Here is a 23,157-nt window from a genome sequence, read left to right as displayed (position 1 = left end):
TATATGAGTTTGAAGAGAATTGATGTATGTAAAGCATTAAATCTTTTGATCTGTATTGGTTATCTGTTGCTGCTATAACAAATTACCAAAAATGTGTCAGCTTGAAACAATATGAATTTAGTATCTTATGTCTATTTATTTTCGGTCAGACTCCAACATGAATCTCACTGGACTAAAATAAAAATGTTTGCAGGACCGTGGCCCTTTTGGGAGCTTCTAGGGGAGGATGCATTCCCTTGCCCCTTCCAGCTCCTAGGAGCTGCCCAAGTTCCTTGGTTTATGGCATCATCTAACTTCAAAGCCATTGAACCTATCACTCCAAACTTTGCTTCTGTTATTACATCTCCTCTGACTCTGATGGACTCTTCTACCTCTCCTTTTCACTTTTTAATATCCTTGTGTTAACATTGAGCTTATGTAGATAGTCTAGGATAATCTTTCCATTTCAATGCAACCATCTCAAAGCAACCATAATTTCTTCTGGAACCTCAATTCTCCTTTTCCATATAATTTCACATGTCACAGGTTCCAGAGATTAGGATGTGGACATTTTGGTTGGAGGGGAGGGATTAGTCTACCTACCAGAAACCTATCTAGTGAGATTTTTCTTTCAGTTAGTATATTTTTAAATTCCAAAACTTGCACTTCGTTCTTTTTATATCTTTTATTTCCTTGCTGAGACTATTTTTTCATTTGTTTCACGAGTGATTTTAATTGCCTGTTGGAATGTTTTTATGTTAGCTGCTTTAAAATTCTTGTTAGATAATTCCAGCATTTGTGTCATCTTGGTGTTGGCATCTGTTGATTTTTTTCATTTGGGTTGAGTTTTCCTAGTTCTTCGTATGACAAAAATTTTGGATTGTGTCCTGTACATTTTGAGGATAATGTTATGACACTCTGGTTCTTATTTAGATCTTCTATTTTAGTTGGCAGTTAGCAGGTTTGGGTTCAGAAACACACATCCTGGCCCACTTTGGTGGTTTGTGGTTCAAATATCAACTTAGTTTTCAAAGATGTTGCCATGCTATTTTGGTATGCCCCACTTATGTGTAACCCAGGAGCCAATCTAAAACCTGGGCAGTATTCCTCACTGGGGTTCAATTCTCAACGCATTGGCTGTGTTGATTCTGGTTGGTTTCCCTCTTGGGAAACCATCCAAGATTTCATGCACAGATTTAAGAATTCTTTCCTTCAGCTCCCTTCTCTCTCTGATCCCCCCATCCCCAACACACACATTCTCTAGCCTCTGCTAGATACTTACTAAGTGCAAGGCAGGAATGATTGACAGCTCTCGCCTTCACAGTCTCAGGTAGGGGTTGGAGGTAGGGTGTGGGAATTTGGGTGAAGGTGAAGGAGTAGCACTTTTGTCACATTTCATGTTAGCACAGGGCAGATATGGTTGATTAATAGAGTTTCTTTCTTTTTTTTTTTTTGGTAAAAGTTGCAAAAATTTTGTTAGAATTATTTATTGACACCTTATATTGTTTGATGCTGTTCTTACACTTCCAAACATTTTAAAAAAGTAAATTTGACTTTTGAGGTAAGTTGATTGGAGATTTGAAGAGTATGGCACAAGATTATGATATAAATATGTGATGGTGATGTTCCTTTCCTTAGGGGATTAGGTAATTGAATCACTAAATGGAGATTTGATCATGATTGAGCTGTCGTCTTTAAGACCAATCAGGAATTTTTATTTTAAAATTTTTATTGGTTTATGTTTTTAAGGAATTTTTATAATAATTTGAAGGTGTTTGGAATTGATAATTGATGTTTCTGAAATGAGACAAACAAAAGGAATAGAAGTGTATTTAAAGACCTAATACAAAAAAAAATTTCTGAAGTGAAGAAAAAAGTGTTCAAAAAACACTCTGCAATACAGGAAAAATTCATGTGAAATATTCAATACCAAATTGTTACAAATCTCAAATATAAAATTATTTAGGCATCCAGGCAAAAAAAGTAATTTACTTGCAAAGGGGAGAGGATGAAGTTGGCCTCTTACTTCACCACAGCAATATTCAATGACAGAAATGCTAGAGTCCTATCCTCAGACTTCTAAAGGGAAGAAAATATGGTCAAAGAACACTAAATTCAGCCAAATATCAGTATGAATTAAATCAGGAAATAGAACAGTCATTAGCCCTTCTTAGAACATATTGCCTGACAGTCAGACAAACTAGTAGCTTAGGCTCAGTACAAACTCAAGAATAGGGAAGTTGTGTTAAAAGGAATAGTGGTGGGCATTGAATCCATGTGAGGTTACCCCTCTTACTTTACTTACACAGCTTAATGGGCCAGGCGGGGTGGCTCACGCCTGTAATCCCATGACTTTGAGAGGCCAAGGCAGGCAGATCACCTGAGGTCGGGAGTTGGAGACCAGCCTGACCAATATGGAGAAACCCTGTCTCTACTAAAAGTGCAAAATTAGCTGGGAGTGGTGGTGGCTGCCTGTAATCTCAGTTACTCGGGAGGCTGAGGCAGGAGAAGCACTTGAATCATGGAGGCAGAGGTTTCAGTGAGCCGAGATCATGCCATTGCACTCCAGCCTGGGCAAAACTCCGTCTCAAAAAAAAAAAAAAAATGCTTAAAAAGACTACATTTAACCAAAATTGCTTTAAAGAACAATCCATGGATCTTGGAATGCCTTAATTCCGGTGTCATCTCCCCATCTTTCGTATTGTTGTCGTCCTTATCCTTTGTTTTGTTTTTTTAAAAAACATTCTCCGAAATACTCATTTATTTTCTTTTACAGTCCGTGCTTAAAGATTTTGACACAACGTTTTTCAATTTCTTTGCTCATCATTGCATATTGCATTCCATTAATTGACTTTCTTCCTTTTTTAAATATATCCTTTTGTAGTTATTTTGATGAGGTAGTTACATTTCTGCTTTCTTTTGTTTGGAGTTATCTGTATTTTGCCTTCACCTTTGAATAATAATTTCATTGAGGACAAAATTCTCAATAGATAGTTATGCCCCCTCAGCACTTTGAAGACATTACTTCATTATCCTCTGGTTTCTGTGGATGCTTTTGAGAAGGCAGCTGCCAGAGATACTTCTGTTTATTTGTAGGTAGCTTACCTTTTCCTCTCTGGTTGCTTTAAGGCCTTTTATTTCACAATGATGCTTCTGGATTTGGAATTTATCTTCCTCCTCTTCCCCCCACCAGCTTCCTTTCTATTCTTTTTGCTTTCTCTTCTTTCTCTCCTCTCTTCTCTTCTTTTTTCTTTTCCACATGTTGTGGCATCTTTCTTTCTCATATGTTTCTCTAGATAAACTTTAGGATATTTACCCTTCCAAAAAATCTAAAGAGAATTTAAAATTTGATTGGAATTTCACTTGACCATTAATTAATTTAGAACAAATTCCTATCTTTAGTATGTTTAATATTTCTATTTAGAAATGTGCTATTTTCTATCCATTTAAAAATTTCTGCCTATAAATTGCATGTTCATTTGGTAAGTCATGTTGTATAATTCTTGTTAAATGAACTTGGAAGTTTGCCAGATTTTTGTTTCTGTTTTGAAGAGATTATTTCGTTTTTTAAAATCTGTATTTTCTATTTGACCATTGCTGCATTAAAGAAATCTATTGACTTTTGTATTTTTAATGTCTGGATAGGTTTGATTCTATTTAGTATACAGGAAAGTAGCATAAAGGTCAAAACACAAAAGGGGGTGTAAACAGCATCCCCAGAGATTAAAAAAAGGGGCAAAATCTGTGTTTAAGGGCAGGTATATTCTAATTTACTAGACAGAATTAGATGACCAAAAAGTACATTTTATTTTCAAGTAGACAGAGAAAGAAAAGTAATAATGAAACATGGCCAAGAGAAAAATTTTTAACATATTTAATATTCCTGCTAAAGATTAAATTTGACTATAGAAATTTCTGGTTGCAAAGGCTGAATTAAACTTAAATGGGGAAATAATTACACAGAAAGACTCATTCTATTAAAATTAGTAGAGTTTGAATTATATGTATCAAGGAATACTTCAAGTTACTGAGAAATTCCAATGCAGAGTTAGTAGAAATAATTTTTTTAGACATGATTGAGAAATTCCTAATATAAAATCAATATTAATATCAGAGAAATCATCAAGTCAACATAAAAATCTGAGGATAAAGTAAAAGAAGTGATCAACTTATAATTCAGAAATACTTAGAAGAGCTTAAGACACTGCCTTTGTCAAAACACATCATGTCAGATCAATTTAATTCTCTTTTATGGCAGAATGACAGTCCACAAAGATAAGAAGCATTTGAAAAACATAATATATTTTAATTTCAGGAAATGTTTTTGTTCTGTTGTATATGACATGTTATTTATGAGCTAAGGAAGTGTGGTATGATCTACTCTTCTCAATGGTTAGTTGTCATTCACCAGTTCCCAACTGGGAGCTCATATCAACAGGCCATCACAGGAATTCTTGGCGAGTTCTTTAGAGTCAGTAACTTGATTGAAAACCTAAACAAAAGATTTGAGATATCATCAATGAAATATGTAGATATTACAAGCTACATACCAGTGTTAGTGTCTGGGGCTAAACTTCAAGACAATCTTGAAATATTCGAAAAATTCTACAAAAATAATCAATATTAGTAGCAAGAATTATATTAGGAATACTTTGTGAACATATTGGGAGTAACATAGTTGCATAGTATAGAAAGATGACCAAATACATTTGGTCTGTGGTCTTTTATTTCACAATGATGCTTCTGGATTTGAAATTTTCCCTCTTCCCCACTGCCCCCACCTGCCTTGCTTCCTTTCTTTCCCTTTCTGTTCTTTTTGTTTTTTCTTCTTTCCTCTTCTTTTCCATATTTTTGGCATCTCTCTTTCTCATATATTCTTCTAGATAAACACAGACCAAAAGGTGGTAGAATAAAAAGTATTTGTTAAAAGAGATTGAGAAAGAAATATGAAAGGAAGAAGGAAAGGAAGGAAGGCAGTAAAGAAAGAAAGAAAATAAAAAGAAAGAAGAAAGAAGTAAAGAAGACAGAATTTATTTGTAAGTGTGTGGCATATAAGGTCTAAGAAAGTCCCTCTTCTACTCAATACTAGTCATTCTTCTCAATGCATTTTAAAGTGATGTGAAGAAATGGAAGTGGATTTGAAAAAGAGCAACAAGAATGACGTTGATGATGAAAAGAATGATGAATATATATCCTAGGCCAAAAGGTTAAAAATTTAGTATTGCTTGGACCAGAAAACGGATAGGAAAGGGATGATTTCATTATCATTTTCAAGTTTCTAAAGGATTTTTGTGAAAGACAGCCTCCATTGATGATTTCTCCAGCCTAAAGAGGAGGAGCAAAAGCACAAAGGATCTTAAGTTTAAAGCAGAAAAGATCAGGTTTGGATATAAGGCAGGTGTCTCTGTCATCAGGGAAATGAAAATTTGAAATGGTTTCTAAAGGAGACTTCAAGCCAAGCAGCACCATGAGTCTCCATGTTGGATGTGATGTTGGGCGTGAAAACAAGTTTGGGAAAGAGAGCCTATGCCAGGGGTCAGCAAGCCACAACCCACAGGGCAAATCCAGCCCACCACCTGATGGTGGATGGTCCCTGTGTGAAAAGTGACTTTTACAATTTAAAAAAACTTCATGATATAAGTAAATTATATGAAATTTGACTTCAGTATCCATTAGTAAAATTTTATTGGAACACAGCTGTGCCCATTGATTGATGTTATTGTTTGGCAATAATGTTGTTGTATGGCAATGTTGGAACATTACAATGGCATAGTTCAGTAGTTGAGAGTGGGACCATACAGTTCGCAGAGCCTAAAATGATTACTATTGGTCTCTTATTGGAAGTGTTTCCCAGCCCCTGACCTATATGATTGCAGCCACTTACACAATGCCTGGACTTGACCTCCGAAGTCTAGAAGCTCTCCTTGTTGTAATAGAAATGAACACCCCTGGGGTCGGCTGATGAATAGAAGCGGCACATCCTTTGAAGTGTCTTTGAGAGAGCTTTAGGTCCACAGAAGAACACGCCAATGCTGCTGCTGCAGTAGGGGTAAGAAAAGGAAAGAAAATGTCACCTGGAGGCAAAGCCAGCCAGAAGTCAAGACAATCATGATTATTGAAATGATTGTGGCTGTGAGGTTACTTATTTATTTTTCTCCCTCCATGTCCTGTTTTCTTAGGTTCTTTTTTTCGACATGCTTTCAGCACCGTGCTCTCTCCCAGGTTCCTAGCATCCTCCCCAGAATTACTCAGGGAGGCGGAGCCAAGAAGACTGAGACAGAAAAGGAGCCATGAGACTGTTAAGGGGTTTTGATACAGAGGTGGTGCCACCTGGATTTTTGGCCAGGTGACCTTAATTCATGTCTTCTTGGATACGTGACCAGATGTAAACTTCCTGAGAACATAAACCTGACCTGTTTCATTCCAGCACCTGGAACAGTGCCCAGCATACCATGGACAATCAACATGCATTTGCTGAATGAATGACTAAATGGCTGTGCCGAGTGTTCTCTGCATGGTCTTGGGCAAGTCCCTAGACCTCAGTTTCTGCATGTGTAAGAGATGATAAGGACTGAGTTGTATGTTTTATCAAAAGGAAGGTAAGATAATACAATCAAAAGGGTTTTAAAAGGTTAGTTATTACTAATATCCTGTTCAGCCTTGCCTTTTTGTAGATAATAAAATTTATGCTAAAGTATTAGCAATTTAATTAATTTATCCTGTTGGAATTACTTTAATTTTTGAAGAAGGCCAGAAGGGAGAGCTGAAAAAGAAAAAGACATGGCTGAAAATATAGTCAACTAAACGTTGTCATCTCTAACGCTGACATTTCAGAAAACTGTCAAGAGATACTTTTATAGTGACTATCCCAGAGCTACTCAAATCCCTTGTGACTTAGTTTACATATAAACACCACATCCGTGCAGGGGTTCAAAGTTGTTTCTGGAAGTTGGGGTGCATCCATCATAGAGATTTGCAGAGACGGTGTCTTTTTCCCCTTATCTTGAATGTTACTATTCTTTGTAGCAGAAGCTGAATTAGTTACTCCAGTGTGGATCAAAAGTTCTCAAACTTTACTGTGCATAAAATCATCTAGGCAGATTGTTAAAATGTAGATTCTTAGGCTGGAATACAAGGACCGCATGTTTAGTAAGGATCCTGGGTAATGTTGAAGCAGATCGTTCTGTGAGCCACACTTTGAGAAACGCTGTCATCAAGAAATTCTTTTTAATGATCGCCATTCTAACTGGTGTGAGATGGTATCTCAGTGTGGTTTTGATTATCATTTTTCTAATGTCCAGTGATGATGAGCTTTTTTTCATATGTTTGTTGGCTGCATAAATGTCTTCTTTTGAAAAATGTCTGTTCATATCCTTTGCCCACTTTTTGATGGGGTTGTTTTTTTCTTAGAACACATGGACAAAGGGAGGGGAACATCACATACTGGGGCCTGTTGGGGGGTTGGGGGCTAGGGGAGAGATAGCAGGAGCTGGGGAGATTGGGGAGGGATAGCATTAGGAGAAATACTTAATGTAGATGACGGGGTGATGGATACAGCAAACCTCCATGGCACGTGTATACCTATGTAACAAACCTGCACATTCTGCACATGTACCCCAGAATTTAAAGTGTAATAAATAAATAAAATTAAAAGAAAGAAATTCCATGGGCTTCAGGACCAGCTCACTATACCACTTCTTTAGACCTGGATCTTGCTGGGAAATGCCTACGTAGCCTAGTTCTTCTTAGCTCATATGTTAACATGGTTCTCTCCCATGTATCTAGCCACATTTTAATTGTGTGTTCCAGGACACCATCACATTTCAAACTCCAGCTTCAAAGAAACTTACCAATGGCTTCATTTACAAATGACAATATGTTTAAAATGTAGCAGTACAACTTTCAAAGAAATCATTGCCATGGCTAAATTTGAGAAAGTAATTTTTCAGAAAATATTTCCTACTGAAAAGTGTGAGTTTATTGCTTAATGAAGCAATTTCCAGGTGTTTATGAAAATAAAAGGCAATGGTTAAGAATGCTCTTGGCTTCATCACAGCCCCCGGTTTCTCATCTATAAAATGGGGAGAACTATAGAATCTAGCTCCTGAGATCTCTGTGAGGATAAGCAAGACACAGCAGGTCTGGCCGTTGGTACTATGCTTGGCACATGGTGCGCTCTCAGGAACCGCGAGCTTCCTAATGTTATTTTCCCACTTGATGGCTATCGCTGTCTGCCTGCTTCATGAAACAGAACGGAAAATGTGGTGCAGGGTGTTAGCCCAGAGGTGATTATATAGACTTACTGAGGTCAGCACTAGATTTTTGAGCTCTGGACTGAAACATTTTGAATGGTAGATGGGTCAGGTGAGACCCTTCCCAGTGAGGAGTCACAGCTTTGCTTTGTGTCTGATCCCCAGAGGTATGCTTGCATCTATTTTCAAAGATGCTGTTATGGGTGGTGATATTTTTCCGTTAGTGTAGATGTCACTAAAGAGATTGCCCACTGGCCCATCCAACAGGAGAAGACTGCCCTTTTATTTGCAGCCACAGTAACTGTTTGCAGACCTGATGACGCCTTTTGATGCTCTGCCTTTAAGACTCCATTTCAAAGGATTCTGATTGCTGCTGCCAGGTGTTCTACTGGTGTCCCCAGCAGTTCACAGCTCCCCTGCCTCTTTTGAAGTTGTGGCTATCACACTGCACAGCTAAGTCCACACTTTACTCAGGGGCCATAGCTGCCATGGTTATGCAATCACCAAAAAGTCTCACAAAGGCCATTTATTATCTACCTTCTGCGAAGGGGAAAGGTCAGCCCTTCACTGGCTCTCTGTGCACCACTGTCCCCACATACAGCATTCTTCTGCTTGCCTGGCTTACTCTTCTCAGCATTTAGGACTCCAAGTATGGAGAATTTCTTGTCAGAAATGCACACTGTGAATCCCAGGGTAGAGAATCCACACAAAGTGGTTAAGGCGCAGATGTGGCAGCTTCCCTTTTTTTTTTCTTCTTTTATGAGGCAACGGACAAGTGCAATAGAACAGTAATGGGGTTGGTAAAGAAAAAATTCTATAAAATTTAATTACCCACAATTACTTGGAATTAAAAAGAGAGTCTCTGCAAAAGACGTATAAAAACGCAAGGTGCTATTCTTCGGTTTACAGCCTGCCAGCCGCAGAGCCTGCACACGCACGGGGAGCTGGATCGGGGACAACGTTCACGGCATTGATCCGTCTGGGCTGCTGACTTCGATGAGAAAAGGACAAATTTTACACAACCTGCAAAGATGGCTAACATTCACAGCATTGTTTTTAGCTCTGATAAACAGTAAAGAAAATCCTCCTTTCCCTCTCTCTGTCTGCTTAATAACTATTGTGCTCTTCTCTGTGGGGTTGGTGCGTTTTTCAAAAACAGTTCAGCGGTGCCACGTGTGAAAGGCATCCAAAATATCACCCACCAGGAGATTTCAGCCCAGCAGATATATGGGCATGTGGGTGCGCCCGGGAGTAATCCCACCACCTCGCTGAATTCCCAGGTTCTGCTGCCGTGAGCCCTTCTCTCTTTAAATTGTATGTTTGTTTTTATGTGTTGGCTTTTATGCTTGGTAAGTTATAACCCTGTAGGGGCAGACCCTAAACCCCATTTAAAAAAAATCAAATTACTTTATACCCTGAGTGCATTCTGCAAATAAAATCGATAAACAGAAGCTTCCTGTGGATTTATGGAGGCTTAGAAAGAAGATGAGAGCTGCAAACTCTGTATCACACAATGGACACAACTTCTGGTTAATCCTTTCTAGTGAGTGTTTTTCATTAGAAATGCCTCCAAATGATTCATCACATAATTACACTGTGTACAACACCTTCTTTTTTCAGAACCACAGATGATAATTGTGCTAGCCAGCTTTTTTTTTTTTTTTTAACCTATCTCCCAGTTAATTTGTAGCAGCCTATGACATTACTTTTCTCTGTGTCCTAATTACTCAGTTGCTCATGAGTTGCTGCAGATGTCCCTAACCAGGCTCACTGTTGTGATTCTGCTCCTGCCCATGCTTCACAGGCTCTGTTTTCTTTGGCAGCCAGAGCTGTGCTGTTTGGACTCTTGTCCCAGCTCCCTCATTGGTCTCATGGTTCGGTCATTGTGCCAGGCTCTGAGGTGCATGGATAAAGTTGCTTATAGCTATTAGCCCTTGAGAAGCTTATAGTTAGTCAAATGGGAAGAAAAATGAAAGCAACTGACTTGTAGCATTGGATCCCAGGGAATGGTAGAGGCATCTTAGCCAATCCTTCCCCTCCCCAATAAAACACTAACATATATACACCTTCATGCATAAGTAATCAAATATTTTGCCAAAGCTAATAATTTGATAGATAGATAACACCATCCAAGAAACTTTGCAGCATAATGATAAACCCACCCTGGACTCACCCATCTCTCCAGTCCCCTCTACCACAAATGGAGTAATTTCAGTGATTTTTTCATTGAATCTTCACTAGGGTATAACCAGAGAGATTGATGCCCTCTGGTGGGAAGGAACTATGGGAATATGCTGACAATTTCCTCATCATAAGTTTATGGTGTCTTTTTCCCATAAAGCTATACTTTATCATGTGTTGTATTTCCATTTAAGTCTATTTCTTTGAGTATTCTGAACATTTTAGTCATATAATGAATGCTTAGGATATCCTGTTAGATAAAGGGCCCTGTATGCTATAATCAGAATGTTAATTTCTTAAAAATATCATTTTAAAACACTTTGCACATATGTACGTACAAATGAGAATTGAAGGGTGCGTACACAAGCAAATGTGGGTCCAGATGGACACATTTACTCAATTTAGTATAAAGGTATTTTCACGTTTCTGAAAACAATGGGTGGTCTAAAATACATTCATGCAATATGGATTAGAAGCCCCCAATCATATGGTAAGTTGACACCTTTCTTCATCATTAGGTTGGGTTAAACTGTTCTAACAAATGGTAGTACTGTTTTATTTTTTATTTTTTTTTTCAAAGCTAAAAGAAGCACTTCTACTGAAGGTACAAAAAAAAGAAATGACCAAACCTTTAAAGTTTTAATGGTAATTAAATACATCAAATTTACACCTAAAAGGCACGGTGAAGTTATTAGCAGATAAGTCAAAAGCAGAAAACTATAAATATGATCTGAAGTCTAAGATCAAAGATTTAAGTCCTATGGAAAATCATTTTATTCAATTAATTAAAAACAACTGATCCACAAATTCAGAAAGCTGAGTATCTGTACAATGTGTGTTTATCAAAAAAGCAGCTAGATGTGACAAATATATTTTTATTTTTATTCTGTCTACCTTCTTGGAAATATCTTCCTGATTTTCTGAACATTTATATAAAGCTTGGGAACATATTGACAATGTTTATAAAAAGTGAAATACAGTTTCCATTTTTGTAAAAGACACCTTTCTATAGAGTAGTAAGACATAGATGTCAACATATGTATTTAATTAGCCTACTGTATCTTAATTGGGAGAGAATTTTTAATGTTGTTGTTTTATAGTACTTTTCTGTGCTTTGTCTAATTGAAATAATATACAATTTTCACATGCATGTGAATATGAATAAAGGATTCTAATGCATCCAGTTAATATTTGTTGATTGTCTTTTAAAATTATACTTGTGTTTTTGTAATATAGCTAATATAATTACCAAAATTAATTACAAATAAAAACAATAGAACATACTTTTCTATTTTCTACTGTCAGTCTTTGATCTATTTTTAATTTTTCTTCTCTCTTCCTTATTTGTATTCATTTTGATGCCCATCAATTTGCTTCTCTATTACTGTTATTTTTGCAATTTTCTGGTTCCTTTATAGCTTGTACTACTGTCTTTGATCTGCTTCCCTTCAAGCTTTATTTTTGGTGCTGTTTTTCATGTTCTATAAAAAAAAAAATTTGCCCCTCTTCACTTTATTCTTTTGATTTAACTCCTTCTTAGAACAAGAACAAACTCCAGCTTTGAGTGAACAGGTAAATGTTTTTAAAAGAGTAAGTCCCGAGAATCCTTGGCTTTACGCTGATGAATAGAACTGGTTGAGAGCCTTCTTCAAAGGCCCTCGAGAACAAAGAACCTTTTCTGAGGCTACTAACAAATCCACCAATTTCTTCTGACCCATCTTTGCCAAAAGATATGAGCTAACGACAGGACAGAACCGTCTTATAAGAGTAGCCAAGCAGGCTTGGGAACAAACATATCCTTGACATAATAAGGGAAAAACATACTGTTTATCTCTTTAATAACCATCTTGAGGAAAATTAATGTGACTTTGTCCTTTGTGCAGAACAGTAATTGGATTGTGTGTTTCATTTGTATCTGGACAAAGGCCAGGATATTGAAATACTTCTCAATATTAGATTTTCTTGTTTAAAAATTAGATTTTATTGGCATTCTCTTTCTGAGATTTCTTCATTAAAAGCTTCATTAAGCATAAATCTCCTTTTACACAGCAGAAAACAAAATTATTTTAAGGAGGTCATTTTAAAAGTCTTTTGAAAGGGTGGTGCTAAGCTTTTTACTGAAGGCTTGTCTTTTCCCAGGGATTTGGCATTCCAGGGATAAGATGATGGACTTTGCCTTCATGTGTCTAATATTCATGACATTGAAGCTTGAAGCTATATAATAAGTTACCATGTTCTAGAGTCTAAGGCTATTACAAATACGATATCAAAAAATTTGGGACTAGGAAGTATGCTGTAGAGGTTTGATTCCGTGATGTCCAAACTTTGGGGGCCTCAGCTACTCTGGAAGAGATGAAGTCATCCATCAAGGAGAGAGAGTTTGCATAGCTATTGGGTTGCAAAATACAATTGAGCATTAAGTACCTTTCTGCACTTAACTTTTGATTATGACTTCTAGAAAGGTACGAGTAGCAGGGAAAGTCATGGTAATATAGTTTTTCTACCTTAAAACTAATTATTTTTTACTCCCTGCAGAAAATTGGGCAGGCCCGCTTCTCAGCACCGAGTAACATAATTTTCTGGGCAGGGCTTGTGCAAGCCCAATTTTATCCCTGGTCTCTTGACGCTCCGTGTTCCTGGCTCATGCCTTTCTGAGGGAAGGGAAATAATTAAATAGTTCGGTTTTAAAGGACTTCCCCACTGGGCTGAAGCTTTGTGTTTAAAAAAAATAAATAGAACAAACACCATGTGAGATGTCAAAAAGGGACAATCCTAATAAAGACAGACTATCTAGAAGAACTAAAAACCAAAATATAGGTGTCCATGTGAAGTGAGAACATTTATTTCATGATGACTGAAAACCGAATGTAAAACATTTGTCAATGAATATATGTTCTTTTTCCCAAAAGGAGAAAATAGCAAGAAAAAATCCCCAGGTTGTCTCATATGAGTTTGTAATATTTTGTTAGTTTCTACCTATAATCTTTTTAAGGAAATGGCAGATGAAATGATCTCTTCTGGGTGGGTGTGAGGTGAGGGTGGTGACTGAGGCTCAGAAGTGCTGGGGGCCTGGGAGCCTGGGCTGGGTGTGGAACAGGAGCTCAGAGGAACCCGATTCTGTGGCTGCAGAAGCCAGGAAGGGCTGGAAGCACTGCGTTTGGAGAGAAGGTAGAGCCAGAACTGTATTCTAGGCCATGTGTCAGCAGGAGTCAGGGCAACCGGTGAAATGCAGCAAGGAGGTGTCAAGAAGTGACACTGGAAAAGTCTCCAAGGACATTGCCACAGCTTATGGGGCATCAGAATGAGCCCCGAGGGGCAAGAGCAGGACCGCGAGGTTGTGCAGCTGGTCTATACCCTTGCTTCCCAATCCAGTGCTCAAAGTGATGCTTTTCTTGGGGTCTCTTGCCGGAAAGCCTTTACTCTTGGGCTGAGTGTGAGTCAGGAGTAATCCCTACAAGCACGCTTTCAAACTGCCTCTTTCCTGGGTCTAAATACTCCTGCTTCTCTGCAGTTGCTGGGCGCAGAGTGCAGAGAGGGCTGGCAGGGGCCTCACAGAGCACAGGGCAGTTGAGTTCTGAGTGACTCCACAGGGAAGGAAGCGACTGGAATCGGATGATCTTGAATCTTGGACGGCTGCCTGATCACTCCTTCCACATCCCCCTCCTCATCTAACCTCCTTCAAATAGCTGGTCCAGGGAGATCTCACGAATTCCACGACAGCTGATAGAAAGAAAATAGCATCTTTCTGGTACAGAGAGAGTGTGAAAAAAATGTAAAAAAGGAGCAGCCAAAATGACCAAAAAATAAGTAAGATTCACCAGGGAAGTTCTCTGTGAAGCAGCACAAATGCGAAGGAAGTACACAGGGTTTAATGAAGCATGCTGTCTCTGCAGGAAGCCCACAAGGCAGAAATGCAAGGACAGAGGCTTCGAAGAGACGTGAGACAATGAGAAAATTGCCAGGGATGCAGAAGTAGTCAGAGGTACCCTGGTGGGCTTTAATGTACTTTTACTGGTGCAATACCCAGAAGGGATGGAAAGAAGGTCAGGGTGTAGAAGACCTAAAGGGCTTGATTATTAAGGCAGATATGAGTGTCATGTATGAAACTCTGTGACCTGTCAATAGAGAGTCTATTTCCCTACCCCCCAACAGTGCAGTTTTGGAAATCTTGTCCATCTATATCTGCCCGTTTGGTCATCTCATGCAGTTTCATGGATCCAAACAGTCCATGTGCTCACACCTCTGGCTGAACTTCTTCCCCGAACGTTTGCTTTTTATATTCATCTGCTCACTCCCTAACTCCACGTGGATGCATGAGAGGCATCATATGCCAAACAGGTCAAAAACTGAACTCCTGACACCCCATGTCTGCCAACCAGCTGCTTTTCTTAAAGTCATTGCCATATAGTAAGGGGGGACTCCATTTTATTAAATAGCCTGGGTCACACCTCACATCCCATCCATAGTCAAGTCAGCAAGACCTGCAAAAAACTCCAGAATCTAGCCACTTCTCATCACTTCCTCCGCTGCCCCTAATCCAAACCACCACCACTGCTGATCCTCTCTGACCTTTCCAACTCTGTCCCAGGCCCCTCACGCTCCATTCTCTCGCAGTGGTCAGAGTGATCCCACGTCATTCTACTGCTCAAATCTGTAAGTGCCTCCCCCTCTGTGAATAACATCCAAAGTTTTATGAATCTCAACGGTCTTTGTTTCCTCTCCAAAAGGCTGTCTCCTGCTGCTCTCTCTCTCTCACCTCCTCTGTTCTAGGATCATGCCAGGAACAATGTCTCCTGCCTCAGGGTCTTGGCACACGCTCCAGTTGCCCACATGGCATACTCCTTCACTGCCTTCAGATCTTTCTTCAAATATGGAAATTGTTCTCTAATGAAGACATGCTGACTTTTAAGAGCCATAGACAATGAAGCTTCAAAGCAGAAACTGACGTAGGAGACGTCCTAACAGTGATAACTGTTTGCATTAGTGCTCCATACTACAAGTCTATTTACATTACGAAAAGAGCACTTCGAATGGATATTATCATCCACATGTTATAATGGGTGCAGAAGCTCATCCAAGTTCACACAGCCAGTAACTTCTAGAACCAGGAAGTGCAGGCTTCACTTCAGTCTTGTGGCTCCAGAACAAGTACTCTTGCTTCTCTATATTGAAATTTATTATATATTGATAATAACAGTAATAATAATGAAAATGATAATAAAAATAACAGCAGTGATGGCAGCTAGTGCTTCTTATGTACTCCATACAAAGCGCTGTTTTAGGCCTCTTACATGCATTCATTAATTTTATTCTTGCAGACTCTGAGGAGGCAAGCACTATTCTTATCTGCAGTTTGCAGAGGAGGAGACGGAGTCAGTACCAGGAGAGATAACTGTCCAAGGTCAACCAGTAGCAAAGGCAGAGCCAGGATTTACAGCCACACGCGGGATCCTTAACCACACCCAAAATCCCTCCTTTGTCTTCTAACATTTTCTCTCTGCTGTTGCTAGACAGCTGGATAATGTACAGTTGGACAGGAGTGAATTCTCCAGTTGGGTCATTAGACATCAACTGTACCCACCACAGATTTCTCAAAAGCATATGTCGTGGAAAAAATAGCTTCTGTAAATTGAAGTTAAGTGTGAAAATTTGTAACGTAATCAATAAGCATCAGAGGTTGTAAGCCAGTTCAGCAGAGGTCTGTGGCCCCTGAAATACACCATCGACCACCTTTTCTAAGGTAGCTGTTTTGTCTCTAATGGAGATGTACAGTATTGCAGATTCATTTTTCACTCCAGCAGCCCTTGCACGTCTCCAGAGAGGAGCCCAGCAGGCAGAGGAGTGAGAGCTTGCCTTACCTGGGGTGATTGTAGGCGATCTGCTTGAACTCGTTGTTCCAGTTGGGTCTCCCGTAGAAGGTCTTCTGCTTTAAGCCTGTAATCACGTCAGTATTTTCATCCCAATGTAAAGCTATGTGAACAGCCTAAAGTAAATGTGTGGCATTAGATGACATTTAGAAAAAAAATATATATAAGCCTTCTATAAATAAAGAATAAAGTAATCGTGTTCATTTGTAGATTTAATTTAAAAAATGTGTACGGGGCTGGCAATGCTTATCACTATTTGCAGGTGTCACCGATGTTGCACTTTTGGGCAAGCATCCTATCCCACTGACGTCTGAATCAGGCCTTATTGGAACAAAATGACTCTTTATACATAGTAGGTGTGCAACACCATTAGCCTAGAAATAATATTTTCCTTTAAAAGGATCAAAGCCTTATAGTAAATGTGGTTAAAAGCAAGCACTAAATGACTTCCTTCTTTTCCTGCCAAACTTTTCAAAAATTAATCTCTACCTGCTATCCCATTTCACTTAATATTGGCTCCTGGGGAGTTGAGAAGGGCATTGCCAGATTAAAGTGCTATAAAATGTCTGGGAAGAAGCTGCATCTTACAATCAGCTCTGTCTAGTGGGATGAAACAGTGTGATGTATACTGTCCAGTTTCAAGTGCTGGGAGGATGTTGAGTCCAGCAGGTGGGACATGGTGGCCAGATCCTAGCAGACGGCTTGGCCGGAGCTCGGTGCCTAACCATCCACCTTGGAATTAAGCGATCCATCCAGGCATCCTGTAGCTAGTGGTCAATAAATAAGAGCCTGCAGTATAATCCCTCGTGATCATGTTCTAAGTTTCTGTCATTTGTTTTAGCCCCTGCTGCATTCTGGTAGCTACCTTGCTGCTTCCCTCCTGGGATCTGTGTTCCCAGTGCTCACCCCTTAGACATCTCTTTGGTGCTCAATTTGTTCTCCCCCTCTGACTCATCCTGACCCTGACCAGTTTGGGTAACAACCCTGCTGGGTGCAACTCACACCCCAGGTTCCCACTGGAAGCCTGACTTTCCTGGCTGACCTTCTCTCCCATCTAAAAAAGTAGTGGAATCTAGGAAGGTTTAGCTGAAAATAATGGAAGTGTCCAATAGGCCAGGAGACAATGGCAGATTGGATCTCAGAAATCCAGGCCAATTATATAAAAAGACACCTGAACTCATGTATTCATCACAGCGCTATTCACAATAGTAACATCGTGGAACAAATCTAAGTGTCCAACAACGGTTGACCAGACAAAGAAAATGTGTTGGTTGGGCCTGGTGGCTCGTTCCTGTAATCCAGCACTTTGGGGGGCCAAGGCGGGCAGATCACCTAAGGTCAGGAGTTTGAGATCAGCCTGACCAACAAGGTGAAACCCAGTCTCTACTAAAAATACAAAAATTAGTTGGGTGTGGTGGCAGGTGCCTGTAGTCCCAGCTACTTGAGAGGCTGAGACAGGAGAATTGCTTGAACCCAGGAGGTGGAGGTGGCAGTGAGCTATCACACCACTGCACTCCAGCCTGGGCAATAAAGCGAGACTCTGTCTCAAAAAAAAAAAAAAATGTGTTTGTATTTACTACAGAATACTATGCAGCCATAAAAAGAATGAAATCATGTTCTTTGCAGCAACATGGATGGAGCTGGGGGCCATTATCCTAAGCGAACTAACTCAGAAACAAAACCCTAAATACTGTATGTTCTCACTTATAAGTAGCAGCTAAACAAGGGGCACACATGGACATAAAGATGGAAATAACAGGCACTGGGGGCTCCAGAAGGGGGAATGGTGAGAAGCGAGTGAGGGTTGACAAAGAACCTACTGGGTACCATGTCCATATTTGGGTAATGGGTATGCTAGAAGCCCAAACCCCACCAGTACGCACAATACCCATGTAACAAACGGGCGCACGCACCCTCTGAATCAAACACATAAAGAAACAGTTAAAAGAAATCCAGGTCGTAGGAAGTTGTGAGCAGGCAAGGTGGCAGGGCTGCTGCTGCAAAGAGTTGGGGGTATGGGACTCTGAGCAAAAAGAAGGTGGGAAAGTCACAGAGGGTGTTAAGGGCTGCGTCAGGTGGAGGGAGGGAACAAGCAAAGCCATGGGTGTGTGGCCGTGCACAGTGTGATGGGTGAACATGCGTCATTCGGTGGCTCTGGTGCCAGAGGAAACTGATGGGAGTGGGACACAATTAGCCAGTGGGAGTCGGGCTGGGAAGGGCCTGCAAGTCCTTGCTGAGAAGTTTGGGCACCATTTCACACACAAAAAGGGCCTTTCCTACTTACACTGGTGGCACCGCCAATCACTGATGTTCAAACATTTGGAATGATATTTGTTCCATATTTCTCAGCCCAATGTTCAATTAATCTCCAAACTCTGTTGATTTGCCCTTCATAATACCCCTTCCATCTGTCCCTTCTGTTCTTGTCGTTTTGCCACTTAGAGGTTGTTGAATTTGGTTTAACAATTGGCTATTTCTAAAACAGCCTCTTGATTCTTTCCCGACCGAATGCGCCAATTAGTTTTCCTTTAAATGTTGAAATTAGTGATTTTTTTTCTGCCTGAAATTTAGGAGTCGAAATAATTTTCAACATGTGATGGCAAAAATGTAAGACATCTATTTTAATTTACTTGTGTTCAGAAAAAAAATGTATATTTTATAGCATATTCTTGGAAGTAGTAGAGATGGGAGGGGGTAAGATTGTGTTGTCGCCGAATCAACTTCAGTTCTCGGTTATGAGAACTTCCTCCCATAACCCCTGGGTGGCAGGGAATACCCAGGTGTACACTGGGATCAGTGCACCTCGGAAGGAGATAAGCAAGCACAGTGCTCGAATGCAGAAGACAAAAGCTGTGTCTCCACTTCACCAAACGGTTCATCACTCAAAAAGTCCCTCTTGAATAAGGAAAGTGTTTGTTTGGAAAACATAATTAACACTATATAATTCATTAAGATGATTCAAGCCTAGTTCCCAAGAAACCTACATTTCAAATTATCCCAAAGGATTAAATATTTAAGAAGAACTGCAAAGAAGACCATAAAAATTCATTAAGCTACTGAATTTCTAGCAGAGTCCTATTCATTTGCAGAAGCACAGAGTCAAATTATAGTGATGTTCTATAGGGCCAGTTGTGTGTGTGTGTGTGTGTGTGTGATGTACACACACACAGCATTCATTTGTACATGTAGTGACGAATGCAATCTCTCAGACTCAAATATACTTTCCTCTAAAGTATATATCAATAATGGTTGCTGATTAGAATACATATTGTGTAACCTAGTAATCACTTTGTTGTTAATTCCCATATTTGAGGAGTTAAAATGGTTAACAGTGTAATAGTTATCATTCAATAGTATCAACATTGAAATAATATCATAGTCAATATTTTGGTATACATTGTTTTTGGTAAATTTGATCTTAATATTTCATTAGTACAATATACCACAGAACACCTGTAAAACAAAAGATCATCTTGATCTTAGATAAATAAACATACAGACACAGAGTTTCTAAGAACCCCTTAAGAGAAAAAACTCTGGACAAATCACGTATTCATAACAGTTATTTTCTATAGATGCTCACATACTTTACAATACCAAATGTTGAATGTAAACAACTAGGAATCATTTTTGCTTAACTCCAAACAGCTCAAGGCACAGAATTAGAACCAGTTAGGAACTCAACAAGATGATACAGCCAATCAGCCATGTTCACTTGATGTCACTTTTAAAAGGACAAATGCAAATTTTTTGGGGATTTCCAACTTCTGGATTGTCTTCCGTTGTCTGACCCTTCCCATTCCTCAGCAAATTAACTGTAGCTTCTTTTTTTTTTTTTTTTTTTTTTTTTTTTTTTTTTTGGTTCTTTGATTGTTACAATTTGAATCGCTCTTGCTAATCTGGTTTTCTGTTATTCTCCTTTCCTTTTAAGAACATAAAAATAATTCTGTCATGCTATCAGAGTGCTACATAGCTCATTATTGAAATTGTGTCTCTTTGCTATTAGATGAGTTAAGCAATGTTGCTTATTCTTAGAGTCTTATCAGTACCTGATTTTCATCCCAGCCAGTAAGAAATATATGATAACTCAGAAAGTGAATTTTCCCCTGCTCACTCATCCTTGTTTCCAGCGAGAGTAAGAGATCAGCAAACCACTCAAAAGCTCTTGTGTCCCGGCAAATCCAGTAGAAATACACCTGTCAAGAGAAAAGGCGAGTGAACGGATCTCTCCCTCTTTTCATAATGTCCTCATAATCACAGACTACTTTATCTCCATTAATGGGCATTTCTGCAAAATAGCATGCTTTTTGTTTTCTGTCAGTGAACAAACAGTCACACTGTGATTTCTTTTGAAAAAATTCCCGTTGCGTTTGAAAAAGCCCAGACTGAATTCAGAGAGTCAGGAGCCTGTGGGCCATGCCAGTTTCTCTGGATGAGGATCAACTCACCACATTTCTGGCTGTGCTGCTCCTGAACAAGATTAATAATCATAACTAGCTGTGCCTTTCACTGCTCCCAAAGGGGGATAAACCGTTAGACCAACCCCTTCATCTTTACTTATGACCTAAGCTCTGGATTTGAACTTTCTTCTCCAGAGACCCCAAAGGCTTGGGCACTAATCCACTTCACTAGCTATGGCCTCTGGAGAGTGGAGATTATGGTAATTTCAGAATCAAGTCACACAGGCCAGAAATTTCCTCTTAGCGAAACATATCAGTGTCCAAGAAAGCTGGTGGGTGGTGGCTGTGCCTGTGTGTCAACTGCTATAATGAAATTATGTCTAGGAAGAATTTTTTTTTTTTTTAACTCTCAGTGTTAAGCAAATGGCATGGGACAAGAGGTAGTTTGGGTTTGCTAAAATAAAAGCTTAGTTTTTTGTGCTTCCAGTTTCATATAATTGCATCTGGAAGAAACCACAGGAGATAAATCTACTAATTCTCCCAATTTTTCTCACACTCCCACCCCTTGCTGCCCACACCTCTCTTTCTTGTACCTTCTCCCCAAAGAGACATCTCTACAGCTTAACAATATCCATGAGGGGCTGGTCTTGATTCTAGCTGCTGCCTGATAAATCCCCACCTGGAAATACCTCATCCATGGTCAATGCTCTCTTCTCTGCCTCTCTGCCAGCCAGCTTGTGAGCTCACAATCATATAACCAGAGATATAAGAGATTTAATTAATAAATCAAATTCATGAGAAAAAAATCAAAGAGTTTATTTCAAAGCTAAACATCTTGTTTATTCTCTTCATGTTTAGGCAGGATTTTATAATATTAATTATTTGTAAAAGATGCTGAGAATAAGGTCTCTCCTTTCGAGAATTAGGCCTACATATTTGTTGGACAGCTCCTGTTTGCAAGAGTGAATGGATGGGCACTTAAGATATTAATTTCAGGACAAATAATCCCTCGGTCTCTAAGCGCAATGACCGTCTTTTCTTAGGAAGAGAGAGGCATGCCTTTCTTTTCCTGATTCTTATTTCTTCCTGGGGATGATCTGTGCACAACCACCCCAGGCAGAGCTAAGCGGTGGTTCCCTTTGGTGCTACTCTCTGAATCCTCATGAGCAAAGGGCTCATGTTCTTTCATTCATTCACTGATTCAACAAATATGTATTGAATGCTTCCTACCTGTGCAGACTCTTCTATGCTCTGGAACTATAAAAGTGAACAAGACAGGGCCAAAAAAAAATTGCTGCCCTCTTAGAGTTTGCATCTTAGCAAGAGAAGGTAGATGATAGATAAGTAGAATATAGGCTGTGTCAGATGGTGCGAAGTGCAGGCAGAAACCCCAGGTGGGCTGGGAAGTGTTGCAATATTAAGTTGAATGGTCAAAGGTGGCCTCATTGAGCCCTCTCTTGTTCTTGGTCTCTTATGTTCACTTTCCTAGTTCCAGGGCGTAGAACAGTCTGGAGACATAGGAGGCATTCAATACATATTTGTTGAATCAGTAAATGAATGGATCAACATGAACCCTCAATTTGTGGAGATTCATGTCCCTTCTTCATGAGAAGGGGACACTGGAGCAAAGACCTGGAAAGGTGAAGGAGTCAAAGGCTTAGGGGAAGAGCTCTGCAGATGGAGGGAATTACAGAGGCCCTGAGTGGGACCTCTCCGGGAAGAGCCTGGAGGCCCATGTGGCTGGAGCCCAGAGAGGGTGGGAAAGCAGCAAGAGATGGGCAGGGGCGGGGGGCGGGGGAGGATGGGACAGGAGGAGCCATGGCATTGTAGGGCTTTGGGGCCATCGTTGACTTTCACTTTGAGAGGCAAGAAAGCAAAAGAAGTTGACAAGCAGAGGAGTTGCATGGCTCGTGGCAAGTGGAAGGATCTCTGGCTGCTGGGTTGAGAATCGACCCGGGGTAGGAAGGGTGAGAGAGGAGGCAAGGAGGCCAATTAGGGGCAGATTTTATATTCGAGGTCGGTGATGAATACTGCTGTCTTCTTTCTTTTGGCTTTGTACAGTGACTAATCCAAATTACTCTTTGAAAACCTTAGCTCTCACTTTGCCTTGCTTTGCTCCAGGTGGAAATGAAACATCTACTGACAGAATTTAATGTGGGGCTCCCCTACGCACGACCCCCTCCTCCTCGGCCTTGGCAGCCTGCTTCATCTCAGAGTATTAAGGGTGGCCTTGGGCACAGGGCAAATATCATTGATTTTCTCCATTTCCCACTCTTTAAGGAACATGCTCAAACACATTAATATGTAGATAATAAACCAGAACATTTTATTTATAAAAAAAATCCTCTGATTTCAAGCATAGCCCCAGGATGATTTCAATCATCCTTTCTTGAAAACTGTCCCCATCTGAGCTCCCTCCATATACAAAACTTTATCCTTTCAAATAGAAATCCCTCCTTTCTTTCTCAAGGCCTAGCT

General features: G+C 39.8%; 1 protein-coding gene across 1 annotated transcript in view; it reads right to left on the bottom strand.

Annotated features, from left to right (window-relative positions):
• Nucleotides 1–3,770: 3,770 nt before the first annotated feature.
• Nucleotides 3,771–23,157, bottom strand: part of NOX3 (NADPH oxidase 3) — a 59,754-nt gene continuing 40,367 nt past the window's right edge. Inside the window, exons 11-14 of the mRNA XM_017537834.1 lie at nt 20,329–20,475; nt 16,271–16,395; nt 5,864–6,017; nt 3,771–4,471 (exon numbers count right to left, since the gene is read on the bottom strand). Coding sequence (XP_017393323.1) covers nt 5,891–6,017; nt 16,271–16,395; nt 20,329–20,475 — 399 coding nt within the window. The 3' untranslated portion in view covers nt 3,771–4,471; nt 5,864–5,890. The remainder of the gene's footprint in view (nt 4,472–5,863; nt 6,018–16,270; nt 16,396–20,328; nt 20,476–23,157) is intronic.

The sequence above is a fragment of the Cebus imitator genome, unplaced genomic scaffold (genome assembly GCF_001604975.1).
Source record: "Cebus imitator isolate Cc_AM_T3 unplaced genomic scaffold, Cebus_imitator-1.0 Scaffold6, whole genome shotgun sequence".
In the NCBI taxonomy this organism is placed as follows: Eukaryota; Metazoa; Chordata; class Mammalia; order Primates; family Cebidae; genus Cebus; species Cebus imitator.
The sequence above is the reverse complement of the archived record's forward strand: the minus strand, read 5'-3'. Positions and strand labels throughout refer to the sequence as shown.